Source organism: Monodelphis domestica, chromosome 2 (genome assembly GCF_027887165.1).
Source record: "Monodelphis domestica isolate mMonDom1 chromosome 2, mMonDom1.pri, whole genome shotgun sequence".
Taxonomy (NCBI): Eukaryota; Metazoa; Chordata; class Mammalia; order Didelphimorphia; family Didelphidae; genus Monodelphis; species Monodelphis domestica.
This window is the reverse complement of record NC_077228.1, coordinates 126,022,493-126,050,389: the sequence shown is the minus strand read 5'-3', so window position 1 is coordinate 126,050,389 and position 27,897 is coordinate 126,022,493. Positions and strand designations below refer to the sequence as shown.

The window sequence follows — 27,897 nt, the reverse complement described above, 5'->3', positions numbered from 1 at the left end:
TTTCCAGTTCTCTCATAGAGTATGATTGCATGACCTGTCTTATGTGTGTGTGTGTACAGAATTTTAATCCAAAATATAATATTGTCCATTTAAGAAATAGGCATTATGGATGATTCTACTTTTTAAAAGAATGACCCCACCAAGTGTACATTTTTGTAAAAATCTCCCTACTAATTTTAGCCTACTCTTAAAAATTAAGAATAGCAGGTAAAAGGAAAACATTTAGAATTAAGGTTAATTCCTTAATACTATTTCCCTTAAGGAAGTTTTAAGATGCTATTTTTCTAGTTGTTAGGCTTGGAAGATATAATTTCTTTTAAAACATTAATTTTGGGGGATTATTAAACCTGTGATTTTATTTACATAGGGAATTCTTTATGAGGAAACTACTAGTGCAGACATTAGCACTCTTTCTTAGCTTTATATAATCTTTGTATGAGGCATTGAAAGGTTAAGCGACTTACCCAGGGTCACACTACCAGATAAGTTTTTACATGTTTCTGTAATTTAATATCCAATTATGAAATATATTTTAGCAATTTAAATTTTAACCTATTTATGCAGAACCTAAGGTGTTTGAACCTTACCATGTAGGTCCATAGGAAGTAATTTTATGCATGATTCTACTTTAAAGGAGGGGTAGGGTTTGGAGGACAGTGAAAAGTTATCTTGGTCACCTAAAGGGAACCCATAGCTTGGTTAATTCCCTCCACCAGTGCAAATGTAACAACTACTTACATCATTTTAAGTCATTTTAATGACTTAGATAATTTTAAAGTACAGTTATTGGGGGAGGTTCTTTTTTTTAGAAATGGCACTTATTTTGAAGTTTTTGTAACTTTTGGGAGGTCTTAGGTTTAGATTATTGAGATTACTATTAGATTAGTAAAAGTTGAGATTTATTCTTTGCATTTCAATTATAAGGAAGTTAAGCCATTGCCTAGTTAATTTTGTATGTTTTGCCAGATTCTGGTAAGATTTTCTGCTAACTACCTACCTGCTGACTTCTGTATTTTTGTCACAGGCACCATTATCCCAAGTTTTTTATTCTTAGTGTAACCTTTGATTCCCTCGTATCCTTTATTCTTCCTACCCAATCATGGCCTATCAGTGGTAGGACCCTGAGTCATTATGTATATTAGTAGCAGTGCTCCAAAATTTCAGAGTGTTTTGCATATTTATCTTATTCTTATAACTTACTATCCCTTTTGAAATAGATACTACTGCTATTGCCATTCCCTTTATTACCCATGAATAAACTTAAGATTCAGAGAGAGGAAGTAGCTTCCTCATACACATAGCTACTAAAATTTAGCAGAATTTAAACTTGGGCTTTTCTTGTCTTGTCTACAATTCAGATTTACTTTCCATGTAGTGGATAAAATGCTGAGTTATAAAAACCTGGGCTTGATTCTGCTATTCCTGTCACTTAACTGACCTTGTGACTGTGAACCAGTCATTGAAATTATCTAATCCTGGAGTAGCTTCTCTTAAGATTATAAATCATAGACCAATTATCCTCTGCTCCCTATGGTAGTGAAATGGTTCCCAAGTTCCTACATGAAGAAAATTTCAGGTCCTTTAGGTATTGACAGGATATAAAAATTCCCTTGAATTGCCAAGAAACTACTCCCAGACCTTCTAAATTTTGTGCTTTGGATTATTGGGACAGTGTTTTTAATGGAGATCTCTTCACTCAAGGCATAATTTCCCTAACACTTTAATTTCATCAGATCCCATCACTGCTAAAAATCAAAACCAAACTAATTGATTTTGCATTATCCTGTGGGGCAAAGTACATAGTTCTTAGTTATGCTTTTAAGTCTTTCTTCAGGCAGGCTAGCACCAAGCTATAGTTCCAGTCTTGTCTTTCATTATCTCTCTTCATAAATCGTAAGGGCCACACAGAGGCTGACATCTTATTCACTATACTTTCAGCATTTTTTGGTCATTCATTTCTCATACTATACTTTATCACTTGTTCCCCTTGCTTGGAATGCCTTCCCATGCCCTCTGCCAATTAATTTGTTTTTCTGATTTTCCATTTTTGTATGTCTTGCCTTCCCAATGGAATTCTAGCTCCTATAAAGGGACTACATGTATCAAGGATATTTGGAATCCTTGAGAATTCCTAATGGTAATTTTCACATAACAAACAATCAGTAGATTTTGTTGACTGAGTTACATCCTAGGTTGGGTTACAATACAGTTTTAATAACATTTTACTTTAGTAGCAATATTTCTTATTTCTTCAATTCTCTAGACATTCCTATCTCAAAACAATTTGCAGCTGGTTTAGGTTAAAAATAATCTCAGTTTCCATTACCAGAATCCTAATAAACTTTGAATAATTTAATTTATTTTAGTTAAATTAATTGGCTGGAATCAGGAAGACATGAGTTCAAATTAGTTCTTGGACATTAGTACTATGACCTTGGTAAAGTCACAACCTTGGCCTTAGTTTTCTCAGCTTTAAAATGAGGATAGGAATAGCACCCAGATCTCCCAGGGCTATTATGAGAACCAAATAAGATATTTGGAAAGCACAATTGCTGGCATAAATGGTGGGTGCCTAATGTTCTTTCCTTCCTTCCTTCCTTCCTTCCTTCCTTCCTTCCTTCCTTCCTTCCTTCCTTCCTTCCTTCCTTCCTTCCTTCCTTCCTTCCTTCCTTCCTTCCTTCCTTCCTTCCTTCCTTCCTTCCTTCCTTCCTTCCTTCCTTCCTTCCTTCCTTCCTTCCTTCCTTCCTTCCTTCCTTCCTTCCTTCCTTCCTTCCTTCTTCCTTCCTTATTTGTTTTTCTTTGTTACAAAGGAAATTTAGTTTAGTTAAGCAAAACCATGATAACAGAAGTCCTTTGCCCCTCTTAAGGAAAAGAAGAAGAGGTTTCCTCATTTCTTCTGTTTAGCCAAGATTGGGCTGACACTTCTTAATTATTCACTTCTCAAATCTGACTTTCTTTTATGAGGTTCATCTTTGCTGAGCAATGATGGCTTAAAAACAAAATAAAAACTATTTCCCTATTTTTTTAAACCCTGCATTTCATATTACTTAGAATTTTTTTCTAAATCTCATTTGCCCTCAGCATTTGTCTTCTTCTGAATTTCCAGAAGTATGGAGTTGTCATAAGGTTTGACAAGTCTTAGAGAAGATTCTCTAAGACCAAGATGCCCTAAGAAGGAGACAGACTTTTTTATTATTCATTTCAAAGTATTCAGATAGATTATCAGCTATTTGAATAAATGAGATGGTTATGTATCCTTTCCTACCACATTGCTTAGAATCCACTAGGCTTAGCATTAATGTTTGAATTGAATTTACATAACTGTTAGTAAGGCACTTTGATTTTTCTGATCTAGCTTTTTTGCATTTGATAGCCAATAGTTATTATTTTCCTCTTAAGCAACTATCAGATGAAATCAGATTTATTTGGTTATTAATTTATGAGATAGGAAGAAATAAATTACACTGTATTTTATTTTGGGCTGGCCAATTCTTTTGAATTTATGGTTTGTTGAACATAGTTGGTATTTTGCTGTTTCCGTTATGCAGCTGCCTCTTCTAGCCATAACTTCAGCTCTGTTCTATCAAGTGTCAGGGGGCATCCATTTAAAATGAGTTTGATCTTGATAGCATTTGTCATGCTGTTGGCACTTTTCCCATATGGGCACTTAGATAAGAATAATCACCAAAGACCATCAAAAATACCTTGTCCATATTACAAGCTTTCTGAGATCAGAATTAATGGGTACCTAAAAATTGTTTGATAACTGACCAGAATTTATAAAACTTTCAGAGCAGATGTTAAATAATTTACAAGCTGAAAATGGCTTAAGTGTAGCATAAGGAAAAAAAAAAGTTTCATATAGTATACATTGGATCATTAAAAAAAAATAATTGTATAGGTCATGCAGTCAAATTATGTTACTTTACAGATGGAAAAACTAAAAGTCTAGAAAGGTCAAGTTTGCCCGTATCACATAAGTCAAATAGTAGGGAAGGAAAAAGGAAGGTAGAAAGCAAGAAGAAAAAAGGGGGGAAAAAAAGGAAGTTTTGTTTTTAAAATCTCAACCATAAATGTCTTTGACTTTTCCAAATTTATGACATTTCCAAAAGGAATTCTATAACAAATTAAAGCAAGAGACTAAGCCCTGATACCTTGTGATCCAGTTGTACCTCTGCTAACTTGAAAAAAAGATAACTTAGTAAACTTTTTGTTAGTTTAGTTCTTAATGAGAAAGTTAAAGATACTGTTAAGGCTTAATATTTCCTAGATTTACTGTACCTTTTGCTTCCCAAATAATTAATTAGGCTTGTTTTTGTTTTTTCCTATTCAAAACAGCAGTATGGCCATGGATGGCTATATCATTTCCCTTTTCTCTTATATCCGTATGTCCATTGGAGATGAAAGACTAGAATTGCTATGTGTTGACAATTTGTGATGGTGCTGCTTGTTATTTCAGTGAGAAAAATATTTTAAAATCTCAACTGAACTCTAAATTTTAAACTAACAAAAATCATTATAGGCATACTTAACAGAGTGGGTAATTCTAATACTAGAGCAAAGGTGTGCAAATTATGACTTGAACTGTTTTTGTTTAACTTTTGGGTTAAGAATAGTTTTATATTTTAAAATTATATTCTTTTTAAAAATCATTCTTAGCTTATGGAACTATAAAAAATTAGGGAGCACCTTGCCTTGCCTTAGTTTGCCAACCCCTTAGAAGCACTAAAATGATCTACAGTCATGTTACAGTCCCATTTAAAAAGATTTTTTTTTTTGGTAATTAGCTCCTCTTGGATTGGCAGTATAATCAAATATACCCTCTGCTTAATTTTGTTCCATAATGTATAGTGTTATGATATCATTATGTTTAGTTTTTAAATTGATGCAAAAAACCAACTTCTCACTGAGATATGTTCATTAGAATCTTTTTTTTTTACTTTAAAAATAATTCCTAGAGTTCTGACCAAATGTTATTAGGTTAGATTATGGAACTTCTGAAATAATTGAAGTTTTGTTAAGTGTTAATATTAGGATTTTCTCAAATTAAAAACAAATTTTAAAAAAAGCTGTATTGGATGGCCTTGTTGTCTTTTGTGCTCCAACACGCCCTGAGCACTCCACAGTGCTTTGCTGCGTCGCCTTCTCAGCCGTTGAACCTTCTTGAACCTTGAACCATCTGTTCGGCCAAAGCAGTCTTCACATGCTGGGTGAGCAAAGCCCTGTTTCACCAGGGGTTGATGACCCGATGGCTACCCTCACAAGGTTTAGCCGGCTTGTCGAAGCCGTTGCCCGGGGTGTGGCCGCTGCCGCATGCTAGCAGCTACTGGGATCCACAAGTGAGAGCTGGATGTCAGGTGGGGGTCAGAGACTGGAGAGCTGCCCTAGGAGGGTACGACAAGCCCTCCTTACCAGAGATACTACCCCTTCCTGAACACCCCGTACACCCCAAAAAGCCTATAGCACCCGGTATTCGTAGGCCGGCCTCCCATCCAAGTACTAACCAGGCCCAACCCTGCTTAGCTTCAGAGATCAGACGAGATCGGGCGCGTTCAGGGTGGTATGGCTGTAGACTATAGAAATGTTAGACTAGCAAGGCATGAAAGAGATATGTAGAAAGTAACATGATTTTCCTACTTAGTTCTGGTCTTTTTATTAGAAATACTTGACAGTCCTCTAGTCTATTAGTCATTTTTGGGGAGTAAGCCTATTTCTTTTACCTTGGAATATTGTATTCCAAAATCTTCTGTCGTTTTTGGTAAAAGCAACTAGGTCTTACATGATCTTGAGTTATGTATGGATCTTTAGTTCTTAACTGCTTCTTTCCTGAATGCTTGCAGTATTTTCCTATGATATGAGAGTTTTGAATTTGGCTATCATCTTCCCAGAACTTTTCTGGGATTGCTTTTGAAGTTGCTTTCAAGATGTGATAGAAGGACTTGCCCTAAATTTAAAAAAAATGGGGGGCTAAAGAGAATTCTTTTTATCTTTAGTTTATCCTATGTATCTAATGCATCAGGGACATTTTTATTTATGATTTCTTGAAATACTGTGTCCAGCTTAAAAAAAACAACACATTTTAGGAAGTTAAGTGAGTCTTAAATTTCTTCTTTTGCTTGCTTCCAGATTGGATATCTTATATCAGATAGTTTAAATTTTCTTCTAATTTACAACATTTTTATTTTGTTTTGATTTTTTTCCTTCCTGTCTCATGCAGTCATTGTTTTCTATTTATTTTGTAAAAATATTTTGTTTCATTTCTTTTTGGTATTCATGTAGTCCTTGTGGAAAATCCATTTTAGTTTTTTGAGTCTCTCTGCTTGCAGTTGTTATAGAACTACTCTTTCTCTTCCAAGAGATCTTTGGATGTACAATCATTTTTTAATACATAGGCTTTTTTCTTTGATTTATTCATTTCTCCAAGTTTAAATTCCTGAAATTTCCTATCAGGGCCATGTCTACTCACTACCTATCTGAATTCCATGAATTCTTCTGCTGAACTCTTCCTTCTTGAATTAGGCCCCCTAGATCTTTGAGGTTCTAATCAATGACTCTTCAGGACCTTCTCTGTAATCTCAGGAAAGAATATAAGGACCTGATAGCCTCTGGATATGAGCTATCCCAGTCTAAGTATGTTGTCACTGATAGTTGCTGCCCATTACAAGCTATATTTGTCCCTGCTGTCTCTAAAGATCCTAGTGAAGTTACTGACTTTATTATTAATTGTTCCATTTTTTTTAAATTATCCTCTGGCTTTTGGCTGACTTTGTGGGCAGTTCTAAATTAGGAGAAGGTAATTAATATTTTCTCTTTAGTGTTTTTTGTTTGTTAGTTTTTTGCTTATTCAGTTTGATGCAAACTTTGGGATTTTGTTATAGGAAATATATGGGATCTGGCAGTTTGCCTCACTTTCAGACAACCATCTTTGCTGGAACTCTTGAGTTGTCATAAAGGAAGCCAAGGAAGCTAGTAGTCAACAGTATGAAGGAAAATATCCTAGGTATGAGTGTCAGCCAATTCATGGAACCAGAGATGGAATGTCATGGGTGAAAAACAGTAATTAAAACAGTGTATTGGGATCATAGAGTTTGTGGAGGGGAGTAAGGTATTAAAAAAAAACTGGGAATGTAAGAAGGGACTAAACTGTGAAGGGTTTTAAGTGCCCAGTATAGGATTTCATATTTCATATTGGTGGTCTTAGAGAATTCATTGAGTTCAGAGATGACATGGTTAGACAGGCCCTTTAGGAAAATCACTTCTGTAGCTGAGTGAATTGTGATTAAAGTAAAGAGAAACTTGAGGCAGGTAGACCCAGTAGAATGCTATTAGGTAATAAGGGCCTATAGAAAGGTAAATGACTATTAAGGAGACGAGATGTTGTGAGATAAAATAAGCATGATATTATGTCTAGTTCATGAGCCTGGGTGAAGAATGATGATACATACCTTCAACAGTTGTAAGGCAGCTGGCAAGATAGATGGGGTGTAGTTAGAATCTGTTACCCTAAAAACTACAATTCCCAGCACCCTACTCTCCTCATCTTACATGATGATGTAGGGAGTGTATAAATTTGGTGTAACCCGCCTCTTAATCTCTTGTCTTCCTGTCTGGGCTTTGGGTGGAGTGGGCTTTTTAAATTGGCAAGGAGAACTTAGTCATGTGGTCTTAATTTTGTTAAATAATTAGGTTTTTTTACTTCTATTTCCTTTTTATTCCTTCTACTTCAAGTGATTATTAATAAACTTTATAAAATTAATACTTGGAGTTGCTGGATATTAATTTAAGTCCTACAGTGGGTCTGTAGGAAGAGATGAGTTTTGGACTTGTTGAGTTTGAAATGACTAGTTACAGAATACTGTTCCAGGTGTTACAAATATCATAGGATCTTAGGATATAGAAGTATAAGGAATTAAACCCTTTTATTTTTATGTTGTGAAATTAAGGCCCAGGGGAGGCTTTTTGACTTGTTCAAGATCATGCAGGTAATAACTAGGAGTTATAGTCATTTTTTCTGCCCTTAAATCCAGTTTTCCTTCTACCATACCATGCTATGCCTATAGCTTTAGGCAAACAGGGTTCTGCCTTCATTAAAATTATAGTCTAGTCAGGGTACACATGTATTTAAATACCCAAACTGCTCTCTGTGATCTCTGTTTAAAGGTCACGACCTATAGACATGGAGGCATGGAGGGAAAGGTTAATGAGAAAGGCTTCTTAGAGGACATAACATTTGAACTAGACATTAAAAGAAGAGTGGGAATTACATAGGCATCACCTCAGAAGATAAGACTTTCTAAGCACTGAAAACAATTTGAGTGTTCTCATAGAAGGATCATAAGCTCAGTTGTGGAGATAATGAAGTTGAAGTTCAGACAAGTCACACTGTTAGAAGTGTCATATTGGCAATGGAAGCTGTGTCTAAAACTTGGGAAAGAAAATGATGACCTTCCCACTTGGCCAGACTCACATTTTTTCTGATCTGCTATCCAGGTAAAATTCAGGGCTCTCTTTTATTGTCTTCTTACCAGCAACAAATGTCAAAGATCCTTTTGTCTTAATTCTATGAATGTATCCTGAATATCGAAAGCCCAGGATTCAGTATTACATTTAGTCATTTTATAGAAACTTGTGCTTACAAAGACCAAATATAAGCATTTATATCCTTATAAAACTTAAAAGTCTTGCTTTCTTGGGGAACAATTACCAGTTAGGGTATTTCCATAAATCAATAATCAAACATTTATTAAACATCTGTTATGTACTAGGCATTATTATAAATACCAAATATATGAAAATAAAATGAAACTGCTCCTAATCAAGGAACTTATATTCTTTGAGGGAAGACAGTGAGTAACCATCCCTATAAGTATATAAACAGGGTCTTTTGGGGTGGTTATAAGTCACACTTATTACTTGGGATCCCCATAAAAGGTTTTATGTGTAGGAAGGTAGGAGCACTTGAGCTATTGAGCAACAAATGGAATTCTAAGAGGAAGAAGTGAGGAGAAAGTGCACTGCAGCTATAGGGACAGTGCAAAGGCATGGAGATGGAACATGTAGAGCTGAGCATGAATAGTAATAAGAATGATCTATCTAGCTGGATCATAGAGTTTGGAAAGGGAAACAATGTATCACAAGTCTGGAAAGGTAAGTCAAGATCAGCATGGGGAAATCTTTAAATGCCAAACAGAGGCAAGTATATGTGTGCAGGTTGGAGGAGGACGATTAGGGAGATAGGTAAAGGAGTTGGTATTTGCCACTGGAAGGGCCAACTTTCTTCCAAGTTTGGGGCAAGGAAGAAAGAGTTGGAATTGAAGTGATTTAAAATGTAGAGTTGAGCAGAAGCAAAAACATTCCACACATGTCCTCTCCCCTACCCCACCCCCCATGAAGTATACAGTGACAGGATGAGTGAGATGCTTAAGAAGAATGTTAGATACAGAAGCTAAGGATTCAGTTGTGATTAAGTAACATGAATGAGATAGTAAATGCAAAGTGTTTTGTAGACCTTAAATTATGCCATAAAATGTTCTCCATTATTGTTATATATGCAGTAAGACCTTCTTTGACTTCTTCAGCAGAGTCACTGGCATGTGTATAATAATGCAACAGACTGATTGATGAAAGGAGTATTTAATCTAGGATTGGGGTTTGCCAAGGGATGAGTTGCTAGGATATAAGAGTAAGAGACTTAAGGTTATAGAGTACCATGTAAAGTTGGACTTGTGATCTAAAGTCAGTATTTTGAAATGAAAAATGTAAGGCCAGATCAGGGGTGATGGATTGGGAAAACAAGGAGGGGGTGGAATGACTGGAGTTTATGGTTTGGATAGAGACTTAAGTTTAAGATGAGGCATAAGGAAAGATGGAAAGAGATGAGGTTACAGTCAGATAAGAATATCAGAGTTCTTTAACAAAGCACTTTCTTTAACAGATACACTGTGATTAATAACATTTATCATACATCTGTACTTCTGATACAAACATTACTTAGCAGCGATATTCTCTACATGCTTTGCAATGCTCAATACAATACAAATTTTCAAAATTAGGCTTGGTTATTATCTGTCTTTCAGAGGCATTTACTTATAAATGTTAAAAAAAAAACCCTATGAAATAAGTAATAATTCTTATCATTATATTTTGAAATGCCAGAAATGGAGACATTGAAGAAACATAGATTTGAACTTAGAATGTTCATATTTTTTCAGATTTCCTTTTTTATCAACTGTATCACAAAGTCTTATTTGAGAAAATGTCTTTAGGATAAAATGTTGTTTCAGTATAATAGCCTCCTTCTGATGCTTCCACCTAACTGCCAAAGCAAATGAAATAAATGAGTTATTGATCTTGTGATGTTCTCTTATAATGACTTTATTTCTGGCAGGCCAATAGATGCCAATTTAACCTGAGAGATGTTGTTGAAGCAGCTTGACATTTACTGACTATAATAATACTTTACTGTTAGAAGGAATCTTCCTAAGTGTGGACATTCAAATGGGAACCAAGAGTGCACAATTTGGACAATAAAAATGCTTCTTTAAAAATTTTTCAAGTTTATTTTGGATTTTTAACTTATGAAACTCAAAAATAACAAATTTACAGTATATTCAATAGGAACACAATTTGATTCACATAGTAATAAATTGAGTTTTATGTTAGCATTTTGTCATTTAACTTACATCAGACCTGTTGTAGTCTGCCTCTCTGTCTCTTATAGTTGGGGAGGTAGAAGGGACAGGTAAAAATATGATATTTGTTTTACCCAATTGAATTGGGGTCCTAGAGAAAATTTTTGCTTTCAGCCTTTTGTTGGCCATAATCTGCTTATCTTACATTACCAAGTAACCTTTAATAGGATAGAATTTTAAAAGTAGCAAAACTCGTTACTCCCGGATGATAATGGTTTTGTCTTTTTTTTTTTTTTGGTTGTTTCAGGAAACCCCAAAATACCTTCTCATTTTTCTACTTGATATCTCTGTGACCTTTGACAAGTCACTTATTCTCCCTCAGCTGGAGTAGCCTCATCCTTAAAATGAAGAGGTTAGATTAGATATCCTACTGTCCCATAAGTTCTCTTCTTGTTCTCAGGCTATGGTCTTGAGAACTATAAAAATATTTTAAGTTGAAACTGATGAATATGTTACCATTTGAAACTGCGCATTTACCCAGTAAGAAAAGGTGTCATCAAAGGAAAAGTAAATAAGTCTAGGTAACATGCCCTTTCTATATCTTATTTCTTAAGGATGTAAGTTAAGGATATGTAGACAGAGGAAGTTAGCTTTTCAGAAGACAATTGAGAAGCAACTATGTTTATTAATTTATATACATTTTAAATTCTCTTTGTGCACCACTATAACTTCAACCTGAATTTATTACAAAGAGAAGTATTGTGTTTGTAGACAGACTGCTCTCCAATAAACAAAATGAAGAAAAAAACACTATAAACTATTCCTATATATCTGTGTTAATAGTAATAATGAGAAGTATCAGATAATAGTTAAGGGAGGAAAAATCATTTATTTGGCTTTGTAATATTGCCAGAAACATACTTATCCATTTTTCACTTTCCTGACTTTTGAATGACTTAGCCTTACTCTTTGCAGCTCAGTAGGCAGTGTTTTTAAAGTCTCAAAGCATTTTTCAAAATGAAAGATTTCAGATTATAAAACACAATGAAAAAAAATTCAACATTTTAGACCAATGAAAATATATTCAACTTGAACATAATTTGTTTCAAAATATGATTTATGTGATTATGTACAAAAGGAAAAAAAAAGTTGTTAAGTCTTTGCCCCTTTATAACAGCAATGAACAATTTGCAGTAGTGCATGATAGATGGGGGAAGGAGTATATGGAGAGAGGGGTAGAGGAAGCTATGCCTTCTTCCTGACCTGTAAAGAAGCAGAGGTGAGCAGGGAGGATGATAACTCTAGTATAGTAAGAAGTTGGCTTCAGGTAATAGGCAGTAGAAAAGAAAAAAGTAGAAAAGGGAGAATTTAACAAAGCAGAATTTTTACCATTATGTAGGTGGTTTAGTTGAGGGAAAATGCTCAACCTTAGAAGCTTTTACACTTGTGCCCCTTTTAATCTATTTTAAAGTGGTTCTTTTATTGTTTAATGTTAATTGTTTAAATCATAAGAGAATGGAATTTAAAATTAAGTCATAGTAAATATGTAAATGTGCAAAAATCTGTATTTCAAACCCTGACAAGGAAAATGAAATAGATTTACAAACATAACTTAATGTTGTATTTAGTTCATTCTAGAGAAAGGGCCTGATTGGCATATAAACTTAAATTATTTAGGTTGATTATTTCTTTTTTTTTCTTTTTTAAAACTTATAGGCATTTTAGTCGAACTATGGAGGAACTTGTTCATGATCTTGTCTCGGCCCTGGAGGAGAGTTCAGAACAAGCCAGAGGAGGATTTGCAGACCCAGGGGATCACTCTCGAAGTCTGGCTTGTCCACTGAAACGCCAGGCAAGAAAAAGGAGGGGGAGAAAACGGCGGTCATATAATGTCCATCCTCCTTGGGAGACAGGCCACTGTTTAAGTGAAGGTTCAGATTCCAGTTTAGAGGAATCAAGCAAGGACTACAGAGAGAACCATGATAACAAGAAGAAAGATCATAGTGACTCTGATGACCATATGTTAGTAGCAAAGCCTGGACCTTCATCCAATCTAAATAATGTTAGAGGCAAACGGCCCTTATGGCATGAGTCAGATCTTGCTATAGATAATTTAGGTAACAGAACTCTTCGTAGAAGAAGAAAGGTGAAGCGCATGGCAATAGATCCACCATCTGAAATTTCTAACTCACTGACACTGACTCAGCAGCATGAAAATAGAGATCAAGAAATGGACAATGACTGTCGACCTTACCAATACCAGGAGTTCAGTAAAAACAAAGTAAAAAAAAGAAAATTAAAAATTACTAGACAAGGACCGAAAATCCAAGAAGATGGAGTAGTTTGGGAAAGTGAAGAATTGGTCCAAGTTAATAAAGATAAAATGGAATATGAAGAACAAAAAGGTTCAGATGAGATCATGAGTGAAAGGTGATTTTATTTTTTAAATTCTCTTCAACTTGAATTATTTGTACTTTATTTTTTCAGTATTGTTGAATACATGTACATTTAGCTGCAATAGTATCAAAAGTTACCTTAAAATTTGCTAAGATTCGTAATACCATTTTAATTAGTAAGTGCATATTTCCTAATGTGATAAGCAATTTGATTTGCTCCAGTCATTTTATTCATTTTACCTACAGGGTTTAGAGATTTTTTTGATGCAAAGTCCAATTTCTGTGTAAAATAGAATCCTCAGAGTCAGTTAACTAATCATTTCTCTGCTTATTTTGATTCTTTAGTGATAAAATTTAGTGACTAGATCAGAGAATTCTTACTTTCTCAAATCACAAGCAGCTAGAGTGTCACTGCTCATTTTGTGACAAGGACACAAAAAGTTTACAAGTTGCTAGGAGTACTGATTCTCTTTGAATTGTAAAAATCAAATGTACAGCCCAGAAAACCTAAATTTGCCTTTAGAAAAGAATGACCACTTGGCAGTTGATTTCATCTATCCATTCTAGACAGAAGATATACCACAATTATGATTATTTCTAAACTGCTTTGATAATACAGAAGAGGTAAGTCATTCTTCCACTGCACAAAAGTACTGTTTCCTTTAAGACCTGGAGAGACTGGCCATGTGCATACTGTTCAAATGTATGTGTAAGTAAGAGATGAATGTAAAGCTGTCATCTTGCAGATTTTTTTTAATGGGCTGGGGCAGTTAGAGTTATATCATTGTTTCTAAGAAATATCTTTTATTTCTTGGAGCATGCACATCAGACACAATGAACATAACCTTCTGGTTCACAGCAGGGAAATCTGTGCGTTCTTTTTGGCTCCTTTTCTGCTTCAGAAGTTACTTGATAAAACTAGAATTATATGCAAAGATATTCATGGAAGATTATTATTATATAGCCTTTCCGGGACTTACTCAAATTGAAAACCTAGATTATTTGTTTTCATCGTAGATTTCATTGATATGCAGACTCTAGTATAGAAACTCTCTCCTGAGATATAGCTGGGTAATTCATTTGTTACTTGTGAAGAGATAGATATCTTGGGGCTCAGAGAAGATGCATGACTTTGGCTATCCCACTCTTATGTATCAAAGACAGAACTCAAACCCAGGTCTTTTAACTCTGAAGCTAGCAATTGGTGAATGCTATGACAATGACTCTTAAATGTTGCTTGAATCTCGAAAAGATTTGATACTCATTTGAAGATAATCACTTGAATGAAAAGCAACATCACATCTCTAAGGTATTTTGTTATATTAAGGAATAATAGCATTCCTTTTTAAAAAAAATCTTCTGCTTTAGAATCAATACTATGTATTGGTTCCATGGCTGAAGAATAGTAAGGGCAAGGCAATGGAGGTTAAGTGACTTGCCCAGGGTCACACAGTTAGGAAATGTCTGAAGTCAGATTTGAACCTGGGACCTCCTATTTCTAGGCCTGGCTTTCTATCCACTCTGATACCCAGCTGCCCCCGAATGATAGCATTGTTAAACCAATTCCCTTCAATTTTAATTCAGCAAACATTTATCTGTTGTGTATAGAGTAGTATCATGAAATCAATATTTCAATAGGATATTCACAATATTCACTAACTATAATATAATATAATATAATAATTCACTAACTATAATGATGAATAATAGTAAATGATAGTGCCATAAACTTTACAAAGCTTAGCAATTTTTTGTAATAGGTGTTATAAGTAGTATTTTCATTTAGCAGATGAAGAAACTAATTCTTAGAAATAAGAAGGAACTTATTGTAGTTTCACAGCATTTTAAATATGTCAAAGTTAGTAAAAATCTTATAATAAACCAATAGCCCTATTTTTTGATTTCTGAAGCTATTAATAATAATTTCTTCTTGCCTTCTCTATCTTTTCTTAGCTTCATTGACATTTCTCTGTCTCAGTTTTCTCCCTGCTTGTCTGACCACTCTTTCTCACTCTTCTTTCCTAAATCATCATCCATTTCTTGTCCCTTTTTTCTTTACTTTCTTCTTTGATGATCTCTTTTTCTCTGGTGGGTTTAGATTTTATTTTTGCATAGATGACTCCCAGATTTGTATATCCACCCCCAGTCTACTTTTGAACTTGTGAACCATGTTGCTGATGGCCAATCTCAACCTATATTCCTCAGATAAAAGTAATTATGTTTCCCAATCAAACCTACTCTTTCTTCAGACTTTCTAGTTCCTATTTAGTGCACTATTATTTTTTAAATTACTCAGGTTTACTTATAAAAATAATAAACACTTAATATCAGTCTGTTTATGCTTTGGGGGAGGATAACAAATCATTTCAGGATAGGCCCTCATGATACCCCTAGCCTGAGCACAGCAGAAGGGAAAGGGCCCTGTGCCAAGAGGGATCCTGCAGGCAAAGCCTAGCACTAGAACAGCTCTAGAGTCTCTCAGTCTTTGTCATTCTCCCCCTCTTTCTCTAGAAAGGGCACTCATTTTATTGAAATAGAATTATCAAAATGTTTTTAAAATAGAAATTTTAACAGAAGCTATTACATTCTTATCAGTTCTTTGTTTTCCTCCATGATGTCTCCTCCAAATCCTTTCTTCTCCACTCTCAATTCTTTTGACATTGCTCACACTTATAGCATATGACTAGCCTTACTTCACTGAGAAAATTTAGGCTGACACAAGTTCTATCAGTCTACATCCCACATTTTTCACACCTTCTTTGCATCATCACCCTTTCTTACCTCTGGTCACAAAAATGATATACTTACTATTAGCTAGAATTAATTTCTTTATGCCCTTAATTCCATCCTTTCTAATTTCTTTCATGGTTTTGTTCAAATAGTCATCTCATTCATTTCTCCTCTGACTTTAACTTCTCCCTTATAACTGGTTCTATCCAATCTGCCTATAAGAGAACTTAGCTCAGCTCAAGAATCTCTTGAAAGAGGAATCTTGTCTGGGTCTTTGTACTTAGGACTGGGCAAATGCTGTCCTTGGCATTCAGTTGCAGAGTTTGATCCAAGGGCAGGGCCACCAGATTTAGGTACTGAGTTAGATAAAACGATCAACCCAAGAAAAACTCTGAATATCATTAGGAAATAACATTTTTGAGGAATGCCATTCAGAGAGTGACTACACAATTTGAAATAAAGCTAAGGGATGAAAAATGTCCTAATTACAAGGACATCAGAAGTGCCTGAAAAAAAAAAAAAGATACAGAATGGAAAAGCTGGAGAGGAAAGAATGGCAAGTAAAATTGACATCTGAGAACATCTGAGGTTTTCCAACTTCACCTAAAAATTGAATGTTCGGAAAGTTAGACTGAATCAGAAAGAAAATGATTCAATGAGGGGGAAAAAAGAAAAAAAAGTAGAAAAATATATTACAAATGCAATATCAAAAACAACTGACCAGGAAAGGAAGAGAGAATTATCTAAGAATTTATTGGTCACTGAAAACTATGATTAAAAAAACAAGGAAATCTACTAGTTAGCCCTGGAAAAAAACCTCAAAATGAAAAACCGTAGGAATGATGTAACCAAAATTTAGAACTTCTGAGTCAAATAGAAAAATATAAAAATCAGCCAAATAGGAGCTTAGATACCAAAGAATTGCTGATCACATAAGACTTAGCCAATATCATAGTAAAGTTGAGCAGTGCTTGAATTCGATATTCTAAAAGACAAACTTAAAAGGTTGCTTTTGATATTGTTTTTCAAATATATATTTTTTCTTTTGGTTTTATTTTCTTACTGAGTCATTTTCTGTTGGATTAATTCTAATTTTTAGGTGATATTTTTCTCCATCTGTTCTCAGGTGTCAAAGGTAAAGGCTTACAACCAGTGATATCCTATCTAGCAAAATTAAGTATAATCTTGTGGGGGGGGTAGAGGGAGAGAATTAAATTTTAATAGAATGAAAGATTGCCAGCATTCTTGATGAAAAGGACAGAACATAGCAGATATTTTGAAATAGAAACAGTTAACATTTATACCTAGAAATGTTTATACATTAGGTTGATTGAAAGAATATGTGGATATGAATTGTTTACATGTTAATAGGGGAATAAGAATTATATATCATTAGAATCTTAATAGCTTTAAAGGTCATAAAGAAAGGTAAAAATGACAGATGGTCTGTGGGTGGTTTTGTTTTGTTTTAATGGAGGAGGACAAAAATGAAATGGATAGTCTTAGACTGGAGAAAGAAGGAGGAAGAAGTGGAGGAAACAACTATTACATTATAGAAATGCATATTATTATATATATTCATGGAAGAATAGATGGTCATCCCATGAATCTGACTTTCACTGGACCAGATTAAGGAAGACTGAACACAATTTTTCTGTTTTTGTTTCTCACTATCTCCTTTTTCTTTCACTGTTCCATTTCTCCCCTTCCCCTGAGGCTCTGTCTCTGCCTTTTTCTATCCTTATCTCTTTCTCACACATACACATCTCAGTATAGAAATATATTAAACTCAAAGGGTAAACTGGAGAGTACAAGAACAAGGATGAAGATAGAGAAGGGTCTGTGAGGCAAAAGTTATGAGAATACTCATAAGTCAAACAAACTTAAATGTTGAGATGAAGCATGAAGTGTGAATTAAAAGGAAAGGAAGAAAAAGTAAAAAAAAAATCATGATGTGGAAGAAAAGAGCTGGGACAGAGCTGAAAGAGGTCATTTCACTTAGAAGACCACAGATGTCAGACAAACTCCTTCTGTTTTACCACCTTCTTGATTGTAAAAAAGGGAGGAGTGGTATGGGATCAATGAAAAGAAAAAATACAAGAGGACAGGAGAGGGTACAATTAGCAGTAGTTATTGTGAATGTGAATGAAAATGAATTCACCCATAAAACAAAAGAATCAACAGGGATTAGAAAAAAGAATCTAGTACTATGTGGTTTATAAAAAATGCAGCTGCAACACAAGTAGACACTGAGGACTTTGAGATCAGAGACTATCTTTTGCCTTTTTTTTTTATCCCTGGTGCTTAGCAGAGTGATTGGCACATAGTAAGTGTTTAAATGAATATTTATTGACTATATGTTTTAACAGAAAGTTTCAGTGAACCAAAGAGAGGAGAAAATAAATAGTAAAGCTATTATGAGTGGAGTGGGCCTTTTGGAACCAGACAAACCTAAAGAAAAAATAAAAAAGGAAGTAATTAAGGACCTTAATGAAACATTAGAAAAATTATTGGGAACTGATCACTTGCCATTACTGAATGATGAGAGAAAAGGATTTTATGCTTCTCAGATATCCATGGCACTTTTATAAAAGTAATTTATGTATTGGAGCATAAAACCTCACCAAAAATATAAAAAAGAAGAAACAAATGCATCAGTTAGTAGTCATAATACATTAAAATTAAAATTATGTTCAATAAAGATCCATTAAAGAAAGAATGTGAAAACACCCCTGGTCATTGGCTTCAAAGTGGTACATCACTTATTTGCAAAACCTTTTACTAACCTCTCAGATGTGAGCCTGATTCCATCTTTCTTAACAGAAGTCATCACATAGTTATATACAAGATGAAAATTGCAATGATCTTTCCAAATATAGGCCATTTATTTATTTATATATCTTATGTAACATATTCACAACTTGCATTATTAAAAAAGAAAGATAAAAAACTCCAATACAAATACTTATAAAGTATCAAGATAATAAGGTATAATTGCTGAGCAGCAAAAGGGACATGTCAAATAGTCCTAGGATATAAGAACAATTAATCAATTTAAAGATTATTTAAGTAAGTCACACACACACACACACACAAAACCTTTTTATCTCTTTTATTATCAAAAAAGTCTTTGACTTCTATACTCTAGCTTGTTCATTTATTGAAATACATAAAATAAATCTAAATAGTCAAAACACTTAAGTGACATCTTCCAGGAAGGAAGTTCATACTTATTATGGTTCTTCAGGAAAAAACCATTATCATTCTTGAGTAGAACTTTTAGGTCATAGAGGAAACTACACCAAAATATTGTATAATCATTTGACATAGCTGGATGAAATATGGATACATAACTATTGAAAAACATTGACTATTTCAAATCATGGAAATTTTCCCCAGTGATATCAAAATATCTTTTGGACTCAATAAATATAAAATTCTTAACATTAAAATTCTTAAATGATATACAATAGGTATATGTCACATAATTTGTTTAATGATGTATAGGTGAAAATCATTTAATTCCAGACTGTGCCTATGAAATTGCTATGATTTAAGAATGGAATCAGGGGCAGCTATGTGCCTTAGTGGATAAAAAGCCAGCCTGTGAGATTTAAAATGGTTGAGGTCTTAAACTGTAGTGATTAAAATAGTGGAAGATATAAATTGTGATAGATATAAGAGAAGGTGAGTAAATTTGACCGCAGAAAATATGTTTCACTACAGTGTCTTGGTTTTAAAATCAAATATAAGGTGGTCCCCAGGGAAATATTCCCAATTATTCAAATACCCAAGTCAATTGGGTTTTATAGAGATTTTAATTAACAATACAATGAGTAATCAAAGAAAGAGAGAGGGAGAAAGAAAGGAATAAGTATGAAGGGCCTCAAGCCAATATGGCCTAGACCTGAGTCTTAAAAGAGAAATCAAGTCAGTTTTTTTTTTAACTCACCATAAGATCTGTCTAAGTAAGGAATTCTAATGACACCAAGCCAGAGTCCTTCCTCAAAGAATCTTCCAGCCAGAGATTGTTTCAAAGGGCCTTTCTCAAGAGCCTCCAGAGCTCCTACCCCAGAGGGACAGAGCCCCTCAGAGGAGCTCTTCAAGGAGCTCTCCTTCAGAATGAGAGTCAGAAATCGAGATCCTCAGAATGAGTCTTCTCAAAATGAGCTCCCTCAGAATCAGATCCAGCTCTTCTCTGAGCTCTTATTTTTAAGGGCAAAATCTCCTATGTCACCTCCCCTAAGTCCTAACATCTACCAATCACTGTAGATATTTCTAAAGGACTGCCCATTTTGAATTCACAGCTGAGTAGTTTTAATCTCTTTAGTAAGTCAGAAAAAAATGCTGCTTGTCGACAAATTTCATTAAGAAAAAACCTCTGAATAAGTTATCACCCTTTTAGGTTTAAGTAGGTTACAAGTTGCCCCACCTTTATAGGTACTTAGTATCCCATTGTATCAATTCTAAAATAGTCATGACTCAAAGAACTTCCTGTCCCTTCCATAAGCATGGATCAAAGCACTTTCATTGTTCTCAAGGAGCTCTCTGTCCTAAAGCATTCCTAAGTAGGGTGGAGTAGGGATATTCCCAAGGCAAGGGGCCCTCACATTCAGGTAGAATTCTCACTATCTGCTAGGGAATATTTTTAAATAGAAGATTTCCCAATGGGGGAAATTTCCAACATTCATAAGTGTGAGAAATTTTGAGGTTTACAAGCCCCAGAGGAGGGACATCCTGGGTTCAAATGTGGCCTAATTTTCTAGCCAATTACCACTCTTCTACCTTGGAACTAATAGAATTGATTCTAGAACAAAAGGAAAGGTTTTTTGTTTTAAAGAGGGGAGTGAAAAGATGGCATGTGGGTCATATGTACATGGATCCACAATTCAAGCAATTGTATGTTAAGAAGAAAGCACCAAATAAATCACTGTCATATATATAAGTTCATGTAAATAGAAGGTATATGTTGTCAGTTTAGGATCTGGTCTTTGCAACCAGAAATTAGAGGATTATTAAGAAGCTTTGCTTACTGGTTTATACATAATTTATACATACATAATATACATAATATACATAAAACATTATTGTAGGTTGTAAAAATTTAGCATTTATAGCAACTATGTGCCTAAAATGATATTCCAGAAGCTTGTAATCCTTTATATACCAAAAAGAAAAATGCTTATTCTACAAATACAGAGGCAGGTAGGTGGTGCAATAGATAGAATACCAGCCTGGAGTCAGGAAGATCTGAATTCAGATCTGACCTCAGATACTTTTATTAGCTATGTGAAGCTGGGTGAGTCACTAAACCTTGTTTTCCTCAGCTTATTCATTTGTAAAATGAGCTGGAGAAGGAAATGGAAAACCACTCTACTATCTTTGCCAAGAAAGACCCAAGACCTACAAGTATCCTTGAGAATTTAGCAGATAAACTCTAGTGGACCTAGAGAATCCTTATAGAAAGAACTGTTATCTATAGTTGCCCTGACAACATTAAACCAAAACAATTTGAGAACAATTTTAATATATGTGGCTTTCTCAAGCATTCATAATTTCTAAGCTATATTAAATGAAAAAATTTCAGGATATAATGACATAGCATGCTACAGCTTCCTGCTGTCTCTGCTCTCTTCTCACTCAGGTGCTCCAGATGTTCATTGCCTACCTTTTGGGTTTTTCTTTTCTTGAAAGTTGTTTCACTCTGTCTCCTTGTTGGTTCTTATACTCCTGTATTCATTTTGTGGCAATATTTTAATCTTGGTTGGAGAGGATTCTCATGTGGCACAATGCTGCTGAGGATTACCTTGTCATCTTGGCTTCACCCCCCCCAGAACAGACAGCTCATTTTCTGTGGATAAGTCTAGAGCCTCTATTTTAAAATAAGTCTTTCAAAACTTTGAATTTGTTAATCCGGAATGAACATTTTTTCATATATGAAATATACAAAAAAGAATTATATTTACAACCATGAATATCTATGTACAGTTTATTGAAAGAGAAGTTTTTAAAAAAGGGTTTATGGGAGCAGCTGAATAGCTTAGTAGATTGATAGCCAGGCCTAGAGTTGGGAGGTCTTGGGTTCAAATCTGGTCTTAGATACTTCCTAGCTGTGTGACCCATGGCAAGTCACTTAACGCCTATTGCCTAGCCTTTACTACTCTCCTGCCTTGTAACACAGTATTGATTCTGTGACACAAAGTAAATGGTCAAAATGTTCTTTTGATTGGTAAAGACTTTTGGCACCTGAATGCAAAGTGATTACCAGCCTTGGATTTCAAGAGTTTTTTTTTTTTTAAAGGACACAGTTTTTCTGAGCAACAGGGGGGAAAAAAAGCAATGGCATCAAAATTAAGCTGAAGTCTGTTTTTTAAAAATGCAACTCTGTGACAGTTTTTTGTTTGACATGGGTTAAAGCCAAACAAAATTATAGGAAAATCTTGGTAATCCTAATTCTCTTGAATATAACCTCAAGCTAATATGGAAAAATGACATCTATGTGGTGAAGTGGATAGAGTACTGGGCTTGGAATCAGGAAATCTTATCTTCATAAATTCATATCCAGCCTCAGACACCTCAATCAGTATGACCCTGGATAAGTCACTTGACCCTTTTTGCCTCAGTTATTTATCATCAGATAAAGGAGCTGGAGAAGGAAATAGTAAACCACTTCAGTGTTTTTGATATCCAAACATCAAAAAGGAGGTGGGGCTTGGGATCCCAAAAATTTGGATATGACTAAAACAACTAAAAAAAAGACCAAAGTCCAGGAGACCATATTCAAAAATTAAAACTGTAAATTCTAAATCCAATTTTATATGTTTCCATAATTGATGGGGAAGAACAGAGCTTGGAGCTAAGGTATAGTTAAGCTTAAAATGCTTCTGAAGTAATAAAAAGTGACTAGACAATGGCATATCAAATTCAGGGGGCAGTAGACATATTCAGTGTTCTTAAGGCAACACTTAAACCCTATCTAGTTTGTCTAAAGTCCTAGATAGTTAGTTTCAGTTGTTAGAAATAAAATCATATCTAATAATGGTCAAAGTTCTTTTGTTTGGTAAAGATTTTTGGCACCTGGATGTAAGGTGATAACTAGCCTTGGATTTCAAGAGTTTTGCCTCTGACATATTATTGATCCTTGTGATTCTGAACAATTCACTTGGTCTTTTAGTGCCCTCTGCAAATCTCTACGAGTAAGCATAAGATTCAGAGAATATGCCAATCTGCATTGATAGAAGGGGTTCCCTATCACCATGAACTTCATAGACCCGAATTAGTGTAAACCTAATACTGTGTGTTAAGTTCTGCAAATGTTTAAAATAAGCAATCAAAAAGTTTTATAGTATGCATCATGTCTAAACTAGGATCCTAAGGGCTCTTAATTCTCACATAGAAGAACCAAGCTACTGCCACTGAAAATATGTGACAAATAAAAAAGTTGAGAGTTAGTTTAAAAAAATGAATTCATAGAATTGGAGGGGTTATTGTATGTTTATAAATTTAGGAATAGAAGTGACCTTGGAGATTGTTTTTTTCTTATTTTGTAGTCAAGGAGACAAACCTAAAGAGATTCAGGCCTTTGCCTGAAGCCATACATGTAAGTAGTAGAGAAGATTTCTACTCATGTCCTCTGACTCCAGATCTAGTACTCTTTCCTTTGTAGCATGCTGTCTCTTATTGATGCATTTTTCTTTACCCAACAGTTATTTACTAGCAGACCCATAGTATAGTATATTCTCTAGAAAGTTGTGAAAATGCCAACTATAGATTTTGACTAATGCCCAGTTACTTTTCAGTTTCATGATAGAATTGGTTAACAGAAAGGAAGGATGAATCTTTAGTTTGCTTAGTATTTTGTCAACATTGACTATTGCATTTGACTTTAATCACATTGCTTCTTTATGTTGGTTTTATTTTCAGTATTATAGTTGTGATTATCATTCTTGTCCTACTTTATTTGGTATCACTTTTATCAAGTATTCCTGTATTTCTCTGAGTCTTCTTGTATTTCTTTGATATCTTCATATTTGTCACTCTTTACAATACAATAATATTCCTTTACATTTATGAATAAGTTTGTTCATATCTCAATTATTGGAATTGTTTTAAGTTTTTAGTTCTATAAAAAAACTTGTTTTGTAATTGTATAAGTCCTATATATATATATCTTGGTAGGTTAATAACCAGATATTTATCTTCCTCTCTCTCTTTCCCTTGTGTTTTGTTAGTAATATATAGGAAAACTAATGATTTCTGTGGATTAATCTACCATTCTACTACTTTACAGAAGATATTATCTATTCATTTTTTGAAGAGTGATTCAAAAGAAAATACCCAAATAAAAGCTAATAAGATGCTAAAAGAGTGAGAAGTAAGGAAGTGATAATTATGTACCCTGATTGGCCTTGGAAGTCTAGAAAGAAGTGAATCTTGATTTAAGCCTTCAAGAAAGTGAGGGATTTGGAAAAATAGAGAGAGGAGGAAGGGTATTTCAGGTGGAATTGCAAGAGCAAAGGCTCAGAAGTTAAAGTAAATGTGTATATACTAAAAGAAAATCCATTTGATTGTGTACAGTGTCCATACATAGGGAAATGGGGCCTTTGAGGCTAAAAAGTTTTTTATCTAAACTTGTTGACTCAAAAAGTATTTGTGGTTCTTTAAATAGAATAATGACCAAAAATGATATTGCAGAATAGTTTATTTGGTAGATGAATATAAAATATATGAGGATAAAGAAATTAGCTTTACATCTGACTACCATGGTAATAAATAAGATTTGAAGTGATAGAAGTTCAGATTAGAATGTTTGCAGAAAGGAAGAATCAAACAAAGTGAATCAAACAAAGAAAGAATCAAACAAAATCAGTTGGCCTTGTTGAATACTAGACATAAGGATACAAAAGATGGAAAAGGAGAGTAAAAAATAACATCAGGTTCATGCCTTTGATGTAATTAATTGGCAAACTGAAGAACAGAGTCAATATGACAGGGAAAAAATGCTTAAAAGCGAGGTCCTTAGTTTTAGTGGAGTTATGTTTAGATACATTTCATAGTACAATAGATAATTGCATACAAAAATATGAATTTGCATATGTACAGATATGAAAAAGACAAGGGCATGATTCAAAAAAATTGTGATTTTTATCATTGTGAGTAAACTTGTTCCAATGTAGCTCAAAACCCGTCATGCTTTAGTAGATGATTTCATGAGATGGCTGTGACCAAAACAATCACCTAGTGATCAATATTCTGATTATGTACTTCTCTAAACCTTACTAGATTGGTCCTCCATAATAGGCACTATACTTTCTTACAGGTCCCACAATCAAAGCCATTTCATCTTGGTAGGATCACCTAGAATTTGTATTCTACTGAACTAGCCTTTAAGAACCCAGTGTTACCTCTGTGCCATAAGAGGATATCATGATGCCACAATATGAATACAAAATATTTTATGTTGAATTTTTTTGTCTAATATTGACTTCAGTGATTAGAAATCACTGGGGGAACAGTGTATTACAGCCCTTCAATTTGGGCAAGACAATAGTGAAAATGACATTTTAGAATTTGGGGGGAAGAATAGTCCTATGTATAATAATAAATTTTATATTTCCAAATTTCATAAAGAATTTTAAAGGTTATGTAAAACTAATTGCAGAAGCCAAATGGTGCACTTTTTATTCAGCAATTAGTAGCTAGGTAAAACTTGAATCTCTCTTGATTTTAAGTTCAGCTTCTGAAACTTAGTTTGAGTTTTAAAGAAATTATAATAGATTTTTCTAAGCTTGGGTACAAAGCCTGGTATTTTCAAAGCTAAGTATACCTTTGCATAAAAATAACTTGTTCATTATTGTCATTGTTTTTATTATTTTCAAAACTTACAGCTGTGTAGTAACAAATTCTAAATTACAATGATATGAAAACACAAAACATTTTTAAATAATAATTTTTGAAGAGAAAGTCTTTTTCCCATTCAGACTCATCCTGTGCTTTGTTTTAACTAATCACACAGGTTTTTCATATTCTCAAAAGGACCACAACTTCCATTAGCAGTAATGAAAATAATTTATATGCAAAAAGAAAAAGTATCTATTGGCTTTAATTTTAAGTTTTACTGTATGTATTTTACTGTATATCAGTTCTACTGTAACTTATACAGAACCTATGTTTTTCTCCCATCATTATCATAATGGTCATATTCATTTTCTCAGGGTGACCTTAAGTTTAATTTAATGGATTTTCATTTTTGTAAACTTTTTTCTCTAAGTAATAGAAATATAGTGAATTCCTAAGTAATGCATTTTCCAGAATATTTGCAAATGTTGCTATGAAAGGCAATTCTATCTCCACGCCCTTGTATTTCATGTGCTAAAGAAAGGCATAGACTACTTTTGATTGAGATTTTCCCCATTTTATTGAGCAGTGGTGTTCCGGGATCAAGCTGAATTGCACAGCATAAGAAAAGAGCAGTGAGCATTTGATGGAAGCAGATAATAAAATGCATCAATTGTGTCAGCACCTCGTTGCAGTCACATCTGGCTTACTGTCAGGGTCCCATTAGATTCCTGTGGTTTTATGTGCCAAAAATAATATGCTCTGTAGTTAATGGAACCAGGATATTTGCAGTTTGATTAAAAAAAAATCATCTTATTTTCTTTCAGATCTTTGTCAGGCTTAAGTTCCATCTGAGCACCACCTTGTCTCTTTAAAATTTTACGACCGAGAGATCAATTGTTCTTTTGATCCATTTCTCTTTTTTCCCCCCCTTATTACAGTGACTCCAGCAGCCTCAGCAGCACTGATGCTGGTTTGTTTACCAATGATGAGGGAAGACAAGGTACTGAAATATCACTTTCCCCCCTCCTCCTTTTGAATAAAAAAGTTCTGTTTATTACAAGTTATTTCATGAGTTGATGAATTGCATAATCCATTTTATAGTAAACATATGTCTTAGTAAACTAGAAGTTTTATTTCATGGCTAGACTTTTAGATACTTTGAAGGTATCTTCATGTTGTAAAGCAATTAAATGCCTTGATTATCTCCTAAAGCAAGTATGTAAAGCTTATAATATTAGGAAGGATTATCTTTTTTTTTTAAACTAGTATTCTGAAAGCTTTATGTACCTTAGTCTTTTCATTTTTTTCCTCTTAACAAGTTCACAAGAGACAAGTTCTCATTCTCTAACTGATTACAATTGTCTTTAAAACTGTTAAGCATTAATATAACTGGATTTGCAACTCATTTGTTATTTTTATTCAACTGTGACATTTATTCCTCCTATCTAGTTTGTAAGTAATTAAATGATTTTCTTGAACTCAAAATTCTAAACTATGAAACTGATATACTGTTGACTGTCTCTCAATTTTTGCTTTTTTCTTCTTTAAGAAACTGCTGAAAATATACTTTACTAATTTTTTTCATTTTCACATGATAATATTTTAATATTGCTCATGTTAAAGAAAATAGAGAAAAAAGAAAATAATTCACTAGGATATGCCATATATATTTATATCAGTAAAAAATTAATGAGTTGAAGTAGTATTTGATCAGTTCATTGAGAGTAGAAAAGAAGCACGTTTTAAAAAAAAATTTAAATATTTTGTGATTTAAAACAAGTTAAAAGTTTAATTACAACTTTAAAACAAACTGTAAGTGTTACCATATCACATTAACTATTTTTTCCAGCCCATCTATCCCTATGGTGATACATTTGTAGTAAAATGAATGAAATGATCATTAGTTTTATTTCTAGTATAAATTATTTGTTCTTCATGAGTAGACTTATGGCTAATTTCAAAGGTAATTTTAGCCCACTTGTAAAACTCATGAGTAGTTTACTTTGAACTTAAACTTCTTGGCAAGAAAGATAGTAGATTCCATTAGCTAGCAGGGAGTTCTGCCAAGTTTCCATCTTTAGGCAAAGATTGACTAAAGTGTCCCCAAAAGATAACTTATTCCAGATCAGATGCTTATAAATTTCATTTCATGTTAATTTTTAAGAATCAGTCTTCCAAATCTTTTAAAGATTGTTATTCTTTGAAAAGCATAAAATAGTTTAGGAAATTTCTGTCTTTCCATTTTTCCCAGGCACTAGTAAAAGCATAGTGTATACTCACTAAAATAAATATTAGTGAAA

At 33.8% G+C, this 27,897-nt stretch overlaps 1 protein-coding gene and 1 pseudogene across 14 annotated transcripts in view; one reads left to right on the top strand and one right to left on the bottom strand.

Annotated features, from left to right (window-relative positions):
• The window catches only part of GPATCH2 (G-patch domain containing 2), a 306,229-nt gene that overhangs the window by 3,659 nt on the left and 274,673 nt on the right, over positions 1–27,897 (top strand). For 12 of the 14 annotated variants that reach the window (XM_007481411.3, XM_056815941.1, XM_056815944.1 and 9 more), the window contains exons 2-3: positions 12,348–13,061; positions 26,536–26,597. In XM_007481411.3, coding sequence (XP_007481473.1) covers positions 12,348–13,061; positions 26,536–26,597 — 776 coding nt within the window. Of the gene's footprint in view, positions 1–6,925; positions 7,106–7,812; positions 8,491–12,347; positions 13,062–26,535; positions 26,598–27,897 lie in introns of those variants that run through there. The other 2 variants (XM_056815946.1, XM_056815945.1) reach the window with 2 other exon arrangements.
• On the bottom strand, positions 5,455–5,574 carry LOC130457837 (5S ribosomal RNA; annotated as a pseudogene).